At 41.6% G+C, this 19,766-nt stretch overlaps 1 protein-coding gene across 12 annotated transcripts in view; it reads left to right on the top strand.

Annotated features, from left to right (window-relative positions):
• Positions 1–19,766, top strand: part of VPS13D (vacuolar protein sorting 13 homolog D) — a 257,776-nt gene that overhangs the window by 114,775 nt on the left and 123,235 nt on the right. For all 12 annotated transcript variants that reach the window (XM_078452393.2, XM_078452389.2, XM_078452388.2 and 9 more), the window contains 7 exons: positions 1,024–1,215; positions 1,524–1,650; positions 3,310–3,452; positions 7,440–7,570; positions 7,812–7,987; positions 16,638–16,761; positions 17,755–17,990. In XM_078452393.2, the coding sequence (XP_078308519.2) occupies positions 1,024–1,215; positions 1,524–1,650; positions 3,310–3,452; positions 7,440–7,570; positions 7,812–7,987; positions 16,638–16,761; positions 17,755–17,990 (1,129 nt within the window). The remainder of the gene's footprint in view (positions 1–1,023; positions 1,216–1,523; positions 1,651–3,309; positions 3,453–7,439; positions 7,571–7,811; positions 7,988–16,637; positions 16,762–17,754; positions 17,991–19,766) is intronic.

Genomic DNA, 19,766 nt, shown 5'->3' with positions numbered 1-19,766 from the left:
TATTTGTAGCACTTAAGGATTTGTGGTTTTGTTTTGTTTTTTTAAGTTTATTTATTTTGAGAGAGAAAGTGCACACATGAACAGTGGAGTGGCAGAGAGAGAGGGAGACAGAGAGTCCCAAGCAGGCTCTGCACTGTCAGCACAGAGCCTGACATGGGGCTCAACCCCACAAACCATGACATCATGATCTGAGCTGAAACCAAGAGTCATACGTTAACTGACTGAGCCACCCAGGCGCCCCAGGACATGTTTTTTTTAAGGTTGTTTTAGACACATTGAAAGGTAATGACGTAGATATATGTGTCTGTACAGTTTCATGAATGATCTCACTGTGTCACCTCACTGCATTTCACAGTCCCTGTCTCAGCCAGACGCTGTTATCCCCATTTTACAGATGCGGAACCTCACACGCATTGCACTTAGGCAACCTCTTCCACAATGTTTCTTGACCCCTGCGGGAAATGGCAACATCTCCCCACCGCCCACCCCCACCACTGTGCGCACACCCAGCACTCTTCTCTTCCCAGCCATGCTGCACATGGATTATGACTTTTAATAACGACCCTGTGACAGACCTACTGGTATTCTCCCCACTTGGCAGATTAGCTTGCCCCACGTTGCACAGCTGGTAAGGACAGACTGGGAATCGGAAGCAAGCCAGTGGAGCTGGAGAATCCTTGACTCTGTTACCCTGTACTTGCCTTTACTGTGTTTGAGGTGCCCAGCTCAGGGCCTGATGAGGAGTAAGCTCACAATAATCATAGCTGTCATTGATAGATTTTTGGTATTTCCATCCTTCTGATTGTGCAGTTCAGACTCTCTCCTGTACCTTCCAGGCCATCTGGTTTGCTTCATATTTATTCTCGCCCCAGTGCAGGGAAAATGGCCGTTCTAATGACATTTTTTGCCAGTGCCATCTATAGTTCTGATTTTTCCAAGAAGTACCCAATTTTGTTTGGCTTTGGACTATTTTGACAAATGAAAGTGAGAAACCAGGAGGACAGTAGCTTGTATCTTCTTCAGGGGTATCGCTGGAGAACTTCCCACTCTGTAAAGAATTGCTCATTCCACCGGGAACCCAAAACTACATGGTAAGAATGCGACTCTACGACATCAACCGGCGGCAGCTGAACCTCACCATCCGGATTGTTTGTCGAGCAGAAGGATCCTTGAAGATCTTCATTTCTGCTCCATATTGGCTGATTAACAAAACAGGTATGTACAGAGGCTGCTCAACTGGGCCTTTGGCGCCGGTCATGGGAATTCAGATTCATTTGCTCCGCTAACCGAGTGGAGCCAATGCAAATAGATGACTTCAACAGCGTAAGCTGCCGAAACTCTCCTGCCTCCATAAGAAGTGCTTCATCATGGTCAAAACTGTCCTTTCAGACAACAAACTGAGCCCACAAAATAAATTCAGTTTTCACCATTTTCCCCTGTGACAATTTTTTTTCCTTTGCCACGTACATCTGTCTTGCATAGACCGGGTGGGATTGATGTAAACTTTCCCCTCCTCCCTAAAGGGTTACCGCTGATCTTCAGACAGGACAATGCAAAGACAGACACTGCAGGCCAGTTCGAAGAGCATGAGCTGGCCCGGAGCCTGAGCCCTCTCTTATTCTGCTACGCGGACAAAGAGCAGCCCAACCTGTGAGTACAGTAATTTATGGAAAGGGGAAGTAAGCTCCTAGGCGAGGGAAAAAATTAGCAAAGGCTCTAGTGTGTCCGTGTAAGTAGAAATATACTGTAGATAACAGTCCTGACTTGGCAGGGGAAGAGGACCATGACCTAATGGGATTTTTTTGGATCTAATTTGTGTCATTTGATATTGAAAATAAACCATTTGGTGGGTTGGTAATGAAAGCTAGTTTTATTTTACATGTATTGAAGCAGTTCTGTTCGTAACTCTGCCAGTGAGCAGAGCCCCCCACGGGTTCCCTTCCCTTCTCTGCCTGGTTTTCTCCTGCACGGAGCCCTCAGCCCAGGCAGCAGAGCTGGCATCAGAGGGGGACACAGCCTGGCTCTTTGGTAAAACAGCCACCCCACTGACCCAGTCCAGGGCGATTTGTGTAAGGGCTCAGGGTCCATCGCTTTTACCCTTGACATAAACGGTGCCATTTCAAGATCTCAGAGCCCTCATCGCATGCTGAAAGGCCGGGAAGAGCACCCGTTGGGAGAGTTAGATGACCTGCCTTTGAGCATGTGGTAGGAGCATGAATTCCCTTTTGTTCTTGGTTTTGACATTCTGCTTTTTATAGGGGTCTTCTAATCTGGAGCCTTCCTCCAAAGAGACATGAGCACAGGTGATGGCGCTACAGTGCCATTTGCTGTCACAGAGGAGGAGAGATGTGCTGCAGCCTTCCTAGGAAGGCTCGGGGAGCGCTGGGTGCCAGTGGGCGCAGACATGTCTCCCAGGGAGGGCTGCAGTCTCGGTTGGCCCTGGAGTCGGGGGGATTGACCGGGGTGCTAGACATGGTGGGAGATACATACAGCCACTTGGCACGTCGGCAAGCCATGTCTCACACCTTTCCTGAGGGGATTCTGACAGTGTCAGATCTAGGACTTGACATTTGTGACCCACTTTGACGTATCCAGGGAACTCAACAGTTCCCAAAGCATTTCTGCATAGACCATCACCTTTGATTCTCTCAACATCCCAATGGATTTGACAGGGCAGGAAATACTGTTTTACTTTAAGATGAGGAAACTGAGGCTCAGAGAGGGTTACTCGTGCAAGGTTACGTGGCCATTGGTGGTAGACCCGGAACACATACTCAAGAATTACGTTTCCGGGATCCCTGACAAGACACTGGCCCACGTAACAATGCTTTGCCGTTGTAACAGTACCAGGCCTGAGAAAGAACATACCGTCAGCTGCCTCCTCTCTACTTTTGTGTGTGCAGAACCACGTGTACACTTTTCTCTTACATTCAAGGTATTTTCACAAACCCTCGAAACACCTGCGATAGGAAAGTATCAGTTTGCCTTGAACTCTTGTTTTTCAGAGGAATGAGGTATCGTAGCATTTTCCTTATGCTTTATGCTCATAGAATCCTTGAATCTTCTCCTAGCGTGTCTAGCTATAGATGTCAGCACATTTCATGCGTTGTGGTGCCGTGGCTGCCTCCAAGATAGGGTGTTGCCCGCTGGTTGTTGGCCTGCTGTGTTTGGGAATCGCCCGAGAGTGAGGAGGAGCCAGTATTAGAGTTCTGTTTCGGGTGGTTGCTGTAGCAGTGGTCCCTGATTAGAACAGGTGGATGAGACTTTCCTATGGATGAATACATGTATCTCTGCTTTTCTGCCCCACAGCTGCACGATGCGAATCGGAAGGGGGATTCATCCGGAAGGCATGCCGGGCTGGTGTCAGGGCTTCTCACTGGATGGCGGTAGTGGTGTCCGAGCTTTGAAAGTCATCCAGCAAGGAAACCGCCCAGGGCTGATCTATAACATTGGTGGGTTACATTTGGAGCAGCGGGAGAATCAGAACCATTGGCCGATGACCTCAGGCTTGGAGGAATAAGCTGGCCATACGTTTTGGCCTGGCTGCAAGTGCTGATTTTCTCGTTTGGCATTGGGTCAGGTATCTGTTCTCCGAATGCTAGATTGATATCAACACAGACCTATTCTCCTAGGGATCGCAGGAGCCACGTAAACACTGCCCTTTTGAGGTCTGGGGCTCTGTTTAATTTCAGACTCACCTGTGTTAGGAAAGTATCAGTTTGGCTTGAATCCTTGTTTTTCATGGGAATAATAGGAACACTTAGAATGCTTTTCATCCTCCAACCATTTCCCACGCATTCATTAAAACTTGCAAACCCTCAGAGGGCAAGAAGCATTGTTCACCTTGAAACTGAAGCAGAGAGGTTAAGTGACTTGCCCAGACGCAAAGGGCAAGTCTGGGTCAGAAGTAGGATTCTAATTGGGGTGTATGCATTTGAAGCAGAAAATATAATAAAATGCACTTAGCAGTTATAGTAATTAGAAGCCCGTAAAGTAGCTTAGCTTGTGGAGGTGGAGAGTGGGGAGGGAAGCGGGGAACACTGGTCTGTATGCCTCCTAGCCATCAGGAATGCTCAACTCCAAAGATTTTCTGAAGAGTTAAGCTTGACTTAAATATGTCTCGGGTTTAATATGTTAGCAGCGTACCCTTCCTTTAGTACATAATTTCCAAACACTCAAAGCTCTGTTGAGTGTTGGTTATTGGAAAACCATCTAGAACTGTGCTGCCCATTGAACTCTCTGCAATGATGGCAGTGCTCCCTTTCACACTGTCCAGCCCTGCAGTGCTAGCCACACGTGGCCACCAAGCACGCGCGCGAGAGTACATTGCTAAGAAACGTGGTAAGTGTGACCAAGAAATCGAATCTTTCGTTGTACTTAATGGATTTAAGTAGCCGTTCATGATCAATGGCAGCTGGAATTGGACGGTGTAGATATAGTCACTTTATAGAAGGAAGAACTAAGGTGGTATGAAGCTGTTTACCCTGAATCCCATGGAGGGTCAAAGGGTATATTTGTTTGAGGGCATGTTAGCAAGAGCCTCTTCCAAGTCCAGCTTCCTTCTTCTGTTTTTGGAACATGAATTTATATGCATTCTCCCTTGATATGGAAACTGTCTTCTTTAAGGTTGGTATTAAGATTTTTAGTAGAAGAAATAAACTTTCTGTGATCCTCCAGCTGGGGACCCTTCCCTTCCTTTCCCTTCCTTTCCCTTCCTTTCCCTTCCTTTCCCTTCCTTTCCCTTCCTTTCCCTTCCTTTCCCTTCCTTTCCCTTCCGCTTTCCCTTCCCCTTTCCCTTCCCCTTTCCCTCCTCCCTTCCCACATCCCTTCCCTCCTCCCTTCCCTCTTCCCTTCCCTCTTCCCTCTCCTTCTTCCTTCTTTCTTTCCTTTTTTTTTTTAAGTTGTGTGTGTGTGTGTGTGTGTGTGTGTGTGTGTGTGTGTGTTCGCTGAGGATCATTTTCTGTCCTTTGTCTTTGCATCTGTTTGCTCCTCTCTTGAAGAAGCAAAGGCTGCTTCATGCTGTGTTTGGCTGTCTACTGGGATATCTTGCCCTTGACACAGTTCCTAAAGAAAGATACCAGAGGTTGGCTAGAAGCTGCCAGAAGGGAGGTTGAGGGAGGAATGGAAGTTGTGCCCTTCTGAAGCGGCTGGCACTAAGGGACCACAGAGTTCCTGCGGAGACACAAGTCTCCAGTCAGAAATACGCAGTGAGCACACATAGAAACTTTTATGCGAGGAGTGCTTCTTAAAAGTCATTGCGTATGTTTTTTGGAACAATACTGGGATATGAATTTTGTTGTTACACCAAAGAAAGGAATAGAAGGGGCAGGATAGGACTTGGTAATGCCTAGCATCGTGAGATCTTGGCATGTATTATCATGGAAATTTGTGGAATCTCTCGCTTGAATATTTTTGAAGAATTGGATAGATAGCTAGCTCCCTGTCAGGAATAGTTAAAAGCAAAGTCCCAAGATAAAGAGCCTGGGAGGACCTTGCCAGTTAGCCTTATATGTGCCTCCAAAAAGAAGGATTTTGTACATTTTTATCTTATCAGATAAAGATATTTATTGGGGGGTTGCCAAGGCTATCTAAGATGAAAAAGGAAACAAAAAGCCTGCTTTTTTCTAAAAATTGAGCATTGATACAGTAGTCTTTTTTTATAATATCAAATTAAACATATCCTGGGGTGCCTGAGTGGCTCAGTCTGTTGAGGGTCTGACTCTTGATCTCAGCTTAGGTCTTGATCTCACAGTCCTGAGTTCAAGCCTGCGTTGGGCTTCATGCTGGGTGTAAAGCCTACTTAAAGAAAAAAAAAAAAAAAAGAATATATTTGTTGTGGGCAGACTTTGTAGTGGTTGAGATCAGCTAGCTATCAATATAGATTTCTGACAATGCTTTCCTGTCTGTTACAGAAAAAAAACGATAGGGTATATCTCCCTGTTTAAGTATTACTCAGCATTTCTTAGACACAGAATTTCAGACTCTCTTTGTTTTTGTGATTTGCTCAGTCTTTTAGGTAGTTTGAAGCCTTAGGTTAAAGCAACACCAGGTTTTTCAAGCCAGTACAGGTGAATTATGGAGTTAACAGACTGGAATATTTCTATTTGGGGTTATGTTGGGACATTCAGGGAACCTAGTTGTCCTGTCCTAAGATCTCTTCCTTTTTTATGGTTCTTAACACTTGTTGACTGCTGACTACGGTCCTTATGTATGTCTCATCAGAATATGAGCAGGGCTCCTGAGGCAGTGTGCCTGGGTTTGAACCCAGCTGTGCCACTTACTGGCTGTCTGACCTCGTGCAAGTTGCCTAGCTTCCCGTATGCCTTAGTTTCCTCATCTAGAAAGTGAAAAGTGAAAATGCTGACTCAAGACATGTTATGAGAATTAAACGTATGGCCTTTGGTAGAAACATAGCATACATTAAGAATTCAATAAACAGGTGCCTGGGCGGCTCAGTCAACCGGTTAAAGCATCCGACTTGATCTCAGCTCAGGTCTTGATCTCAGGGTCGTGAGTTCAAGCACCATGTTGGGCTCCACATGGGCATGGCGCCTACTTAAAAAAATTTTCAATAAATATTATTTTTTAAAATTATTTCTAGCTGTAAATATTGCTATCACTGTATAACCCTAGTACCTTGAATATGGTTGCTCTATTTATTGTCTGAATGAATGAATAACTTATCCCACTGAGTTTTGTAGTTTTTAAAATTGTCATCAGTGTTTTTAAGATAATTCCATGCTGTTTCCCTTCTTTCTTCCCTTGGGATCCAATGTTGTGAGATTTCCATCTGATTGATTATGACTTTGTTTTCTTGGCATGTGTTTTGTTTGCTGTACTATTTTTTCAGTACATGGTAGGTGCTGGAATCATTGAGCTTGTGAATGAGTATATCCTATGATATTTAACTTTATGTCCCAGCTGGGTTCTTGGGCAGCGAGCTAAAAGAAAGTACTAGAGAAGAGTCCTCTGCATTCAGGGCCGTGCAGGATCCAGTTAAGTAATCTGAAATTTCTGCAATATCATGTAAAAGGAGCAAGTTCTCAAGGAGGAAATTTTGTGTTTCAGATGTAAACAGAAGTGTATTACATAAACTATCTTAGTAGTCCACTTCATAAATGGAGACCATAGGTATCTGTGGCTAAACACCTGCGTGCCTTAGTTGCTGTTGTGATGGTGCACCCTTTAGGGAGAAACCAGGAATTACAACGATATTGGTATCACCACTGAGATTTTTCAAGACCTGAGGGGGCATGAAGAATAATACTTGGAGTGTACTCATTGATTTCATTCCATTCTTGGAAGGTTTCATAGAGGCTCTGGGTGACATAATTATTTTCTCAGAGAAACTAAGTAATTGTGAAGCCTATTGTTTTTTGTTGGACCATGGATTTTCTGTCTTCTGATGAATTCATGGAAGTGGCTCTTATTATTTGTAGGTATTGATGTCAAGAAAGGCCGAGGTCGATATATTGACACCTGTATGGTCATCTTTGCCCCCCGGTACCTGTTAGATAATAAATCATCTCACAAGCTTGCATTTGCACAGAGGGAATTTGCCAGAGGACAGGTAAGTCGTTTACTTTTGAAGAATGACCAGTGTTTATTTAACAGTACAGTGGGTTTTGATGCCGTGATTTATCTCCCCATCAACACTGTTAAGTTTTGTGATGTGAATAACCATTTTATGCCTTTGGTACCCTAAGTAGCTCATGGTAGAGAGCAAGGCCCAGACTAGGCAGTTACTCAGCAAACATTTACTGTCTTGACTTGTATTTGTTGACTAAAGACAGTGATCCTTTATATTTTAGGGAACAGCCAATCCTGAAGGTTACATTTCCACCCTTCCTGGTTCCAGCGTGGTGTTCCATTGGCCTCGGAATGATTATGATCAGCTCTTGTGTGTCAGATTGATGGATGTTCCCAATTGTATTTGGTCTGGAGGGTTTGAAGTCAATAAGAATAATTCCTTTCATATCAACATGAGGTAAATTCAGACACTGTATTTAGACAAAACGTAGTCTTCTTTCAGGTGCAGTAATGTATCATATAAATTTGAAATATCTACGAAGTAAATAGTAATACTGCCCTTTATGAAATGGGTGGTTATGTTTCTGGCTCTAAGTTCTTAAAATTTGTGGTGACCAAGTAAGTGTGACCGAATGTTTCGATGGAATGAATTAAAGGCATGTTGACAGTTTTGACCATTGTGCAGTTGCTATGGTCTGAGGTTATAAATCCAATGGGTAGTGCTGAGCTCGTGATTGCCTGCAACTCTGAGAATTGTGTCTGCACTTAGATGCTAACATTGTTGATAGATGGTTTTGTGTATCCTTGCACACTGTGTATACTCTTGTCTCACTTGGTGGTATTTTAGTAAATCATCTGGCCTTTCTTGCCCAACCCAGTGACCCTCAGGTCCTTATTAAGAAAAATCAACAAATTTAGCCTCAGCTACCACAGGATGAATTTTTTCTTTCTGTTTTTATCAGATGTTTTTAAAATTTTTTTAATTTTTAATTTTTTTTTAATGTTTATTTATTTTTGAGAGAGACAGAGACAGAATGCAAGTGGGTTAGGGACAGAGAGAGAGGGAGACACAGAATCCGAAGCAGGCTCCAGGCTCTGAGCTGTCAGCACAGAGCCCGATGCAGGGCTCAAACTCACGAGCTGTGAGATCATGACCTGAGCCAAAGTCAGACGCTCAACCGACTGAGCCACCCTGGTGCCCCATTTTCTAAAATTTTTTAAAATGTTTATTCATTTTTGAGAGAGAGAGAGAGCGGAGAGGGGCAGAGAGAGAGACACACACACACACACACAGAATCCAAAGCAGGCTCCAGGCTCTGAGCTGTCAGCACAGAGCCCTATGTGGGGCTCGAACTCATGAACCGTGAGATCATGACCTGAGCTGAAGTTGGCCTCCCAACTGATTGATCTACCCAGGAGCCCCTCAACTTTGTTCTTTTTTAAGATTATTTTGGCCGTTTGGAATTCCTTGAGATTCTATCAGAATTTCAGGGTAAAATTTTCTCTTCTGGAAAAACAATCACTTAGGATTTTGGTAGGGAGTATATTGAATCTGTAGATCCACTTGGGGCCCCATTTTCATATGAACAATATTAAGCTGGATTTGTACATGTGGAATGCTATTCCATTTATTTGTGTCCTATTCAATTTCTTTTTTTTTTTTTAAGTTTATTTATTTTAAGAGAGAGGGCACGCACATGTGGGATTGGTGGGGGGGGGGGGGGGGCGAGGGGCACAGAGAGAGAATCCCAAGCAGGCTTTGTGCTGCCAGCGCACGGCCCAATGCGGGACTCAACTCACAAACTGTGAGATCATGACCTGAGCCGAAATCAAGAGTCAGATGCTTACCCGACTGAGCCCCTCAGGTGCCCCATTCTGTTTAATTTCTTTCATCAAATGCTTTTGAGGCTAAAGACCCTGAAATCATTGCTATTTTGATGCATTTAAAAGCATAATGTAAGCTTTTATACTTCATGGTTAGTTCTGCATTGAGAACATTATTATAAGGGAACAGAAGCATGGCTGATATAAAAAGAGATGATGCAAAATAATATCTATATTGACTTTTTAAAACATGTATTATTTGAGGGTTTTTTTGTTTTTTTCTTGGCGGTCAGTGGTGTGCCCTTCTTAGTTTCCTTTTGCTCTGGCCCTTATCAGAGTTCACTGCGTCTGGTAAAGGGGTTTTCAAGCTGTGTTCCTAGGAGTTGTTGGGGGTGGTTGAGGAGGTGACTTCAGGGGCTGAGGGAGCCAAGTGGTTAGGGGGCCGGTGTGCTTACCCCTGCTCCACCCAGAAGCTAGTCTGCTAGTATCCTGTATCCCCACGAGATTTAATGGCAGGCGGGGAGGTGAGGAGTTGGTTCTGTAGCTAAAACCACCAGGGGTTTATATACTGCTTGGGTGGAGGTCGCCTAGAAATGTTGTGTGAGAAGAGGAAGCCAATTTAGAATTGAGCAAAAGTTGCTCGTGACTAAGGAAGGAAAGAAAAGGTGTGGACGTGGGGAACGAAGGTGGCTTGTATACGTTTGTCAACCCTTCGGAGGGGTTCTAGCGCACAGTCCTAAGATACTGAGCAAAGACCCTCTGTTTCTTTTCCTTTCCCTGTGTTTTCATTTTGAAACAGTTTAAACCTACAGAAAACTTACAGGTAGTGCAAAGAACACCCCTTTATCTTTCACTTGGATTAACTACACATCAGCACTTTGCTGTATCCTGCTTTGTCTCCATGCATGTACACGTACACACTTTTTCTCTGAGCCATTTGAATGTAAATTGAAGTCACCCTGTTAGTTTAGCCATAAAAACTTATAGTTTATCTACCTAAAGACAAGGACATTTTGGGGTACCTGAGTGGCTCAGTAGGTTAAGTGCCTGACTTTGGCTTAGGTCTTGATCTCACAGTTCGTGAGTTCGAGCCCCGCATCAGGCTCTGTGCTGACAGCGGGGAGCCTGGAGCCCACTTTGAATTCTGTGTCTCCCTCTCTCTCTGTTCCTCCCCTGCTCACACTGTCTCTCTCTCCCTCAAAAATAGACATTAAAAAAAAAAAAAATACAGGGACATTTTTCTAAATAAATATACTAACATTACACACTGAATAAACTTAATATAAGTTTATTTATTTATTTTGAGAGAGTTGGGGAGGGGCAGAGAGAGAGGACAGAGGATCCAAAGCGGGCTCTGTGTTAACAGCTAAAACCCCGATGAGGGCTCAAACTCACATGTGAGATCACGACCTGAGCCAAAGTTGGATGCTCAACCAGCTGAGCCACCTAGGTGCCCCTGATAGTTGTTTTTTTTTTTTTAAAGTAATCTCTACACCTAACATGCTCAAACTTGCAACCCCAAAATCAAGAGTTAACATGCTGTACTGACTGAGCTAGCAGGTGGCCCTGATAAATAGTCTTTTGAAATACCTTCATAGCATAACACCCTTTGCCTTGATCTAGGATTCAGTCAGAGGTCATGCATTTTATTTGGCAGACATATCTCATCCACTTTAATCTACAGTAGTCCTACTTTTCCTTTTTTGGTCTTTATAGACATTGAAAGCATAAGAGACTCTTAAAAACTGAGAACAAACTGAGGGTTGATGGGGGGTGGGAGGGAGGGGAGGGTGGGTGATGGGCATTGAGGAGGGCACCTTTTGGGATGAGCACTGGGTGTTGTATGGAAACCAATTCGACAATAAATTTCATATTAAAAAAAAAAAAGAAAATTTTAAAGATTCCAAGCCAGTTTCTTATAGAATGTTCTCTTCTCTGAATTTTTCTTTTTTTTTAATAATATATTTATTTTTTAATTTACATCCAAGTAGCGTATAGTGCAATAATGATTTCAGGAGTAGAAAGCAGTGATTCATGCCCTACATATAATACCCAGAGCTCATCTCAACAAGTGTCTTCCTTAATGCCCAGCACCCATTTAGCCCATCCCTCCACCCACGACCCCTCCAGCTACCCTGTTTGTTCTCTGTATTTAAGAGTCTCTTATATTTTGTCCCTCTCCCTGTTATTATATTATTTTTGCTTCCCTTTCCTTATGTTCATCTGTTTTGTATCTTAAATTCCACATATGAGTGAAGTCATATGTTGTTTGCCTTTCTTTAATTTTGCTTAGCATAATACACTCTAGTTCCATCCACAGTGTTGCAAATGGCAAGATTTCGTTCTTTTTGATTGCTAAGTAATACTTAGCAATTGTATGTATGTATGTGTGTGTGTGTGTGTGTGTGTGTGTGTATGTATATACACATATATATATCTATATACATATCTATATATCTTCTTTATCCACTCATCTGTTGATGGACATTTGGGCTCTTTCCATACTTTGGCTATTGTCAGCGCTGCTATAAACATTGGGGTGCATGTGCCCCTTTGAAACAGCACACCTGTGTCCTTTGGATAAATACCTAATAGTGCCATTGCTGGGTCATAGGGTAGTTCTATTTTTAATTTTTTGAGGAACCTCCATACTGTTTTCCATAGTGGCTGTACCAGTTTGCATTCCCACCAGCAATGCAAACAAGATCCTCTTTCTCTGCATCCTCGCCAGCATCTGTCATTGCCTGAATTGTTAATTTTAGTCATTTTGACTGGTGTGAGGAGGTATCTCATTGTGGTTTTGGTTTGTATTTCCCTGATGATGAGTGATTTTGAGCATTTTTTCATGTGTCTGTTAGCCATTTGGATGTCTTCTTTGGGAAAGTGTCTGTTCATCTCTTTTGCCCATTTCTTCACTGGATTATTTGTTTTTTGGGTGTTGAGTTTGATTAAGTTCTCTCTAGATTTTGGATTCTAACCCTTTATCTGATATATCACTTGCAAATACCTTCTCCCATTCCACAGGTTGCCTTTTAGTTTTGTTGATTGTTTCCTTCACCGTGCAGAAGCTTTTTATCTTGATGAGGTCCCAATAGTTAATTTTTGCTTTTGTTTCCCTTCGCTCTGGAGACATGTTGAATAAGAAGTTGCTGCAGCCGAGGTCAAAGAGGTTGACCTGCTGTCTCCTCTAGGATTTTGATGGCTTCCTGTCTTACATTTAGGTCTTTCATCCATTTTGAGTTTATTTTCATGTATGGTGTAAGAAAGTGGTCCAGGTTCATTTTTCTGCATGTCGCTGTCCAGTCTTCCCAACACCATTTGCCGAAGAGACTATCTTTATTTCATTGGATATTCTTTCCTGCTTTGTCAAAGATTTGTTGGCCATATGTTTGTGGGTCCATTGCTGGGTTCTCTATTCTTTTCCATTGATCTGAGTGTCTGTTTTTGTGCCAGTACCTACTGTCTTGGTGATTACCTCTTTGTAATACATCTTGAAGTCCAGGATTGTGATACTGCCAGCTTTGGCTTTCATTTTCAGGATTGCTTTGGCTATTTGGGGTCTTTTCTGGTTCCATAGAAATCTTGGGATTGTTTGTTCTAGGTCTGTGAAGAATGCTGGTGTTATTTTGATAGAGATTGCATTGAACATGTAGATTGCTTTGGGTAGTATTGACATTTTGACAATATTGGTTCTTCAGTCCATGAGCATGGAACGTTTTTCCATTTTTTGTGTGTCGTCTTCAATTTCTTTCATAAGCTTTCTATAGGTTTCAATGTATAGGTTTTTCACCTCTTTGGTTAGGTTTATTACTAAGTATTTTTGGGTTTTGTTGCAATTGTAAATGGGATCAATTACTTGATTTCCCTTTCTGCTGCTTCACTGTTGGTGTATAGAAATGTAGCCAATTTCTGTGCATTGGTTTTATATCCTGTGACTTTGCCGAATTCATGAATCAGTTTTAGCAGTTTTTTGGTAGAATATTTTGGGTTGTCTGCAAAGAGTGAAAGTTTGACTTCCTCCTTGCCAGTTTAGATGCCTTTTATTCCTTTGTGTTGACTGATTGCATCTAGGACTTCCAATACTATGTTGAAATACGGTGGTGACAGTGGACATCCCTGTCGTGTGCCTGACCTTAGGGGGAAGGCTCTCAGTTTTTCCCCTTTAAGGATGATATTAGCGGTGGGTCTTTTGTATATGGCTTTTATGATCTTGAGGTATGATCCTTCTATGTGTATTTTCTTGAAGGGTTTTATCAAGAAAGGATGCTGTATTTTGTCAAATGTTTCTCTGTGTGAGAGGATCGTGTGGTTCTTGTCCTTTCTTTTATTAATGTGATGTATCACATTGATTGATTTGTGGATATTAAATCAGCCCTGCATTCCAGGTATAAATCCCACTTGATCATGGTGAATAAGTCTTTTTTTTTTTTTTTTTTTCAACGTTTTTTTTTTATTTATTTTTGGGACAGAGAGAGACATAGCATGAACGGGGGAGGGGCAGAGAGAGAGGGAGACACAGAATCAGAAACAGGCTCCAGGCTCCGAGCCATCAGCCCAGAGCCTGACGTGGGGCTCGAACTCATGGACCGTGAGATCGTGACCTGGCTGAAGTCGGACGCTTAACCGACTGCGCCACCCAGGCGCCCCGGTGAATAAGTCTTTTAATGCATTGTTGGATCTGGTTGGCTAGTATCTTGTTGAGATATTTTTGAGATTTGTTGAGAATCTTGTTGAGAATTTTTGCATACACATTCATCAGGAAAATCGGTCTACAGTTCTCCTTTTTAGTGGACTCTTTGTCTGGTTTTGGAATCAAGGAAATGCTGGCCTCGTAGAATGAGTTTGGAAGTTTTCCTTCCATTTCTACTTTTTGGAACAGCTTCAAAAGAATAGTAGTTAACCCTTTTTTAAATGTTTGGTAGAATTCCCCTGGAAAGCCATCCAGCCCTGGACTCTTGTTTTTTCGGGAGATTTTTGATTACTAATTCAGTTTCTTTACTGATTATGGGTATGTGCAAATTTTCTATTTATTCCTGTTTCAGTTTTGGTAGTTTATATGTTTCTAGGAATTTGTCCATTTCTTCTAGTTTGCCCAATTTGTTGGCATATAATTGCTCATAATATTCTCTTAGTATTGTTTGTATCTCTGCAGTGTTGGTTGTGATTGCTTTCATTCTTGATTTTATTTATTTGGGTCCTTTCCTTTTTCTTTTTGATCAAACTGGCTAGGGGTTTATCAGTTTTGTTAATTCTTTCGAGGAACCAGCTCCTGGTTTCATTGATCTGTTCTACTGTTTTTTAAATTTTGACAGCATTGATTTCCACTCTAATCTTTATTACTTCCCATGTTCTGCTGGCTTGGGTTTTATTTGCTGTTCTTTTTCCAGCTCTTTAAGGTGTAAAGTTAGGTTGTGTATCTGAGACTTTTCTTCCTTCTTTAGGAAGACCTGGATTGTTACATACTTCCCTCTTATGATTACCTTTGCTGCATCGCAGAGGTTTTGGGCTGTGGTGTTATCATTTTCATTGGCTTCCATGTACTTTTTAATTTCCTCTTTAACTTCTTGGTTAACCTACTCATTCTTTACAGGGATGTTCTTTAGTCTCCAAGTTTCTGTTGTCTTTCCAAATTTTTTCTTGTGGTTGATTTCGAGTTTCATAGCATTGTTGTCTGAAAATATGCATGGTACGATCTCAATCTTTTTGAACTTGTTGAGGGCTCATTTTTGACCCAGTATGCGATCTATCCTGGGGAATGTTCCATGTGCACTCAAGAAGAATGTGTATTCTGCTGCTTTAGGATGAAATATTCTGAATATATCTGTTAAGTCCATCCAGTCCAGTGTGTCATTCAAGGCCATTGTTTCCTTGTTGATTTTCTGTTTAGAAGATCTGTCCATTGCTCTAAGTGGGGTGTTGAAGTCCCTACTGTTATGGTATTATTATCAATGAGTTTCACTATGTGTGTGTGTGTGTGTGTGTGTGTGTGTGTGTGTGTGTGAGTGTGTGTATGTATATATACGTATGTGTGTATATATATTTGTGTGTATATATATATTTGCTCTCACGTTGGGAGCAGAAATATTTATAATTGTTAGCTCTTCTTGGTGGATAGACCCCTTACTTATGATATAATACCCTTCTTCATCTCTTGTTATAGTCTTTATTTTAAAATCCAGATTGTCTGATATAAGTATGGCTACTCCGACTTTCTTTTGGCTTCCGTTAGTATGACAGATGGGTCTCCATCCCCTGACTTTCAATCTGAAGTGTCTGTAGGTCTACGATGGGTATCTTGTAAACAACATATAGATGGATCTTGTTTAATTATCCATTCTGTTACCCTGTATGTTTTCTGGATTTTTCTGACAGTTTCCTATACATAGATTTAATTGAACCTTTTTTGGTAAGAATACTACCTATGTTGTGGTGTGTGTTTCTCGTTGCGTCAGTAGGAAGCCTGTGATGTCTGTTGCTCCCTTTACTGATGTTGCTAAATTCAGTCATCATATGATTAGGATGGTGTCCACCAGGTGTCTCTATTGTCAAGTTACCTTTACTTCTTTGTAAACAATAGTAAGCCATTGGGGGAATAATTTGAGACTGTATTTTCCCCCAAAATCTTTCACTCAGTGGTCTGATGGTTCTTACCTGAATCAGTGATTTCATTGGTGGTTGCAAAATGGTGATTTTTCTAATTCTGTCGTTTCTTCGGTGTTTATTAGCTGATATTCTTTTGTAAGATAGAGCATCTTCGTTCTCTCAAGTGATCTATCTATATTTAAATACAGATACACATATACATGTACATATATATAACAAATCATATTTATTTGCTGGTAACTACTGGTGGATTCTCCTCACCTTCCCTCATCCTATAGTGAAAACCTTGGTTATCAATAGCATCAATATATTAGTTTGAACTATGTGAAATTGCTCTTTTTTTTTATGTCAAAGCAATCTAATATCAACAATTTTATGGAGTTCAACCAATTTTTACTCATTTGCTAGGCTGGCACTACTACCCAAAACGTATCCACTAAGTAAAATATGTAGATCTTATTGTAGAGTGACAAACTGCCATACAGAAGTTGCTTGAATGAATTCTTTTTTATTATTCTGTGTGATTACACTGTCAATTTCTACCTTTTTAATGTGATGGAAGAGCACACACTGGTATTAGTTGAAGTCCAGGCAATATCAGGATTGTGAGAAGTATAAGAAAGTGAACTGTAACTTGTTTCTTCCATGTTGTGCAGTCTCTTTCTTTCCTTTTTCTGCAGAGATACTCTGGGAAAATGCTTCTTCCTGCGTGTGGAAATTACTCTTCGAGGAGCTACCTATAGGATCTCATTTAGTGACACAGACCAGTTACCCCCTCCTTTCCGAATTGACAACTTCTCTAAGGTATCGAGCAGGGTGGTGAGCCAGTTTGGCTGTTTCACTTGCGGGAAGGTGGAGTTTGTACCGCCTGGAAGATAATGATGAAATACATTTTAAACTTGGGTTTAAAAAAACCTATGTGGGGATCTCCTCAACTGGATAACCCTAGACATCCTTACCTTCTGGAGGTGGTTTCTGCTGGTCGTTTTGATTGCTGGGCAGCCTTGTCCGGAAGTGACTTCTCAGAGCCACCTCCACCCCACCCCCAGTCATTTTGACTGTATCGTTTGGTGGACATGTACCCTCTGTAGACATTCCATACAGACAGAGAGGAATTGGAATCAGACAGTCCAGTGATCATGGGAATGGGCATTTTTACTATTGCTTAGTTACAGTGAGCATTTCTATAAATCTTCCAAGTAAAGCCAAGATGGAAAGAAGATACCATTTTAAATAATGCCTTTGAATAATAACCTCTTATAATATGTGACTTCACATAGCCGAATTCTAGAATTTTTATTCCTTTCCGAGTTCAGAGCGTATCACGAGGGGTGAGGGTAGAAGAGATGGTCTGTGTCCTTTACTTGTTGGGCTCGTTGCAGTTTGAAAGATGACTAGAAAAGCATTTGAAGGGGCACCTGGGTGGCTCAGTAGGTTAAGCATCGATTCCTGATTTTGGCTCAGGTCATGATCTCACGGTTCAGTTTGAGCCCTGCTTTGGGCTCCGTGCTGACAGTGCAGAGCCTGCTCAGGACTCATGCTCTCCCTCTCTCCCTGGCCCTGCCCCTCCACCTTTCTCTCACGATAGATGAAGAAATAATTTTTTTTTTTTTTTTTTTTTTTTTAAAGAGAAAGGCATTTGAAGAGACGAGAGAATTGCCCTCGTGATTGTGGTTATGCCCAATGTAGGATTTGTTTGGGAAGGGTCTGGAACTTAAATTTAGGAAGCACTGACTCACTTTCTAGTGACACCACTCTGAATGAAAGTCCTCTGTATCCTCTCTGCCCTTACCGTAGGTTCCAGTTGTCTTTACTCAGCATGGTGTAGCTGAACCCAGGCTCCGAACTGAAGTGAAGCCCATGACTTCATTGGATTATGCCTGGGATGAACCCACTCTGCCTCCTTTTATCACGCTGACCGTCAAAGGGGCAGGCTCCTCAGAGCTCAACTGCAACATGAACGATTTCCAGGATAACCGACAGCTTTATTATGAAAACTTCATTTACATTGCTGCTACATATACATTCTCTGGGTAATTCTGGGTTCCGTTACTGTTCTCATAAAGCAGAAGGCTCTAATTCGTAACTGGTTTTAAATTTTAAGCAATCCTCAAGAGGCTCAAAGGATGGAGGAAGATTCCTTCCATTCTTTACCAAATCCTGGGCTCAGGGTCTATCTTGAGAGGTCTTAGGCTAAACCCTTGTCTTCTGGCTAGATTAAATTTATCTAGAGAGGCAAGACTGCTCTTTTTTTAATGATCTCCCCAATAATCCATTCTAGTATTTAACATTCCTCCCATAAGATATTAGTCTCACAGTATCCTCAGTTCTTTTTTAAGGTGGTATTTTTAATGTATTTTTTAAAGTTCTTGCTGCTGGTTTTAAGTTTGTTTTATGTCTTTCCTCATTTGAAACTGACCAATCTTTATCATAATTACTCAAATCGTTTTGACTCTCCTCTCCCATTGAGAATACTGGTTAAGCAGACACTTAGAGTCTGTCTTAATTTTATCACCTATGGCCAACCGAAGTAGCTCAACTTGACAGTAATTCCAGTTGCCTTAGAATTATAATCTTCACTGACATCTGGTTAGCTGTATCTAGAAAACTCAGGTGAAGAATAGCAAGTTTATTCTAATTCTGTTGTTAGATTGGCACATAGAGATTCAAAACATTGGGCTTTCAAAAAGTAGTCATTTCACCAACATATAAATACAATTATTTCTGTCCTGGTGATGGGGCCAATTTTAAGATGTACCTGTGGAAAAACCAGGGAAAATAGCTAAATCTTGAGCATTTTACAAATATAAATCGCCAGATGGACAGGACACTTAAAGTCAGATTCCTTTCCAAAAATTCTGAATAGTTTTGCTTATGAATGGTATTTTTTATCTGCCTGCGGCTCACAAAAATAATCTCTCTGCCTGGCGGTACCTCTCATCTACCTAGAGTCCAGATTTCACTAGTAATGAATTGAACGGGCATCTTTACTTAGAATAGCCACTCTTTTCCTTGTTTGTTGCAGTTCTCTTTGGAAATAATGGTGCCGGGATGTTTATTTTGTTATAATTAAGCCAGCCTGTTTGTTTCTTTTGAAAGATTATGGCACTTGACAGCATGACATGCTTAAGGTTTTAGTGCCTGAAAAGCCAGTTCTTAATCTGGTTGTTAATCATGTTTTTCTCTTTACGTTCTTAAGTTCAATTCCAGTAGTTATTACACTCTTTAACTGAAGAATCCTTATGGGTGATTATGAGTTTAATGGGTTGGACAGATATGGGGCAGATAAAAAGGGAGGTTCTGAGAATCTTGGTGTGAGGAGAGATTGAACCATGTTTTGGAGTATATAAGACACTATGTTTTTGCATTTTGGGAGAGAACAAATGCTGGGGAAGAGACAACTTTTGTTTTTGTTGGTTTTTATTTTAAATTGAGATGAAATTCACATAACATAAAATTAACCATTTAAGAATCAACCATTAGTGACATTTAGTGCATTCGTGATGTTGTGCAGCCACCGCCTCTGTCTAGTTCCAGAACATTTTCATCCCTCCGGGAAGAAACGCCGAACCCGTTAAGCAGTTACTCCCCATTACCCTCTCCCCCCAGCCCTTGGCAACCACCAGTCTACTTTCTGTCCCTAAGGATCGACCTATTCCAGATAATTCATGTGAATTGATTCATAAATATGTGACCTGCTGTATCTGGCTTCTTTCACTTAGCATTAATATTTTCAAGGTTCGTCCACATTGCAGCACGGATTTCCTTCTTACTGTGGCCAAGTAATACTCCATTGTATGGGCATACCA

This window comes from Panthera onca, chromosome C1, assembly GCF_046562875.1.
Source record: "Panthera onca isolate mPanOnc1 chromosome C1, mPanOnc1 haplotype 2, whole genome shotgun sequence".
Classification (NCBI taxonomy): domain Eukaryota; kingdom Metazoa; phylum Chordata; class Mammalia; order Carnivora; family Felidae; genus Panthera; species Panthera onca.
Note: the sequence above shows the minus strand (reverse complement) of the source record. Positions and strands in the feature narration are given on the sequence as shown.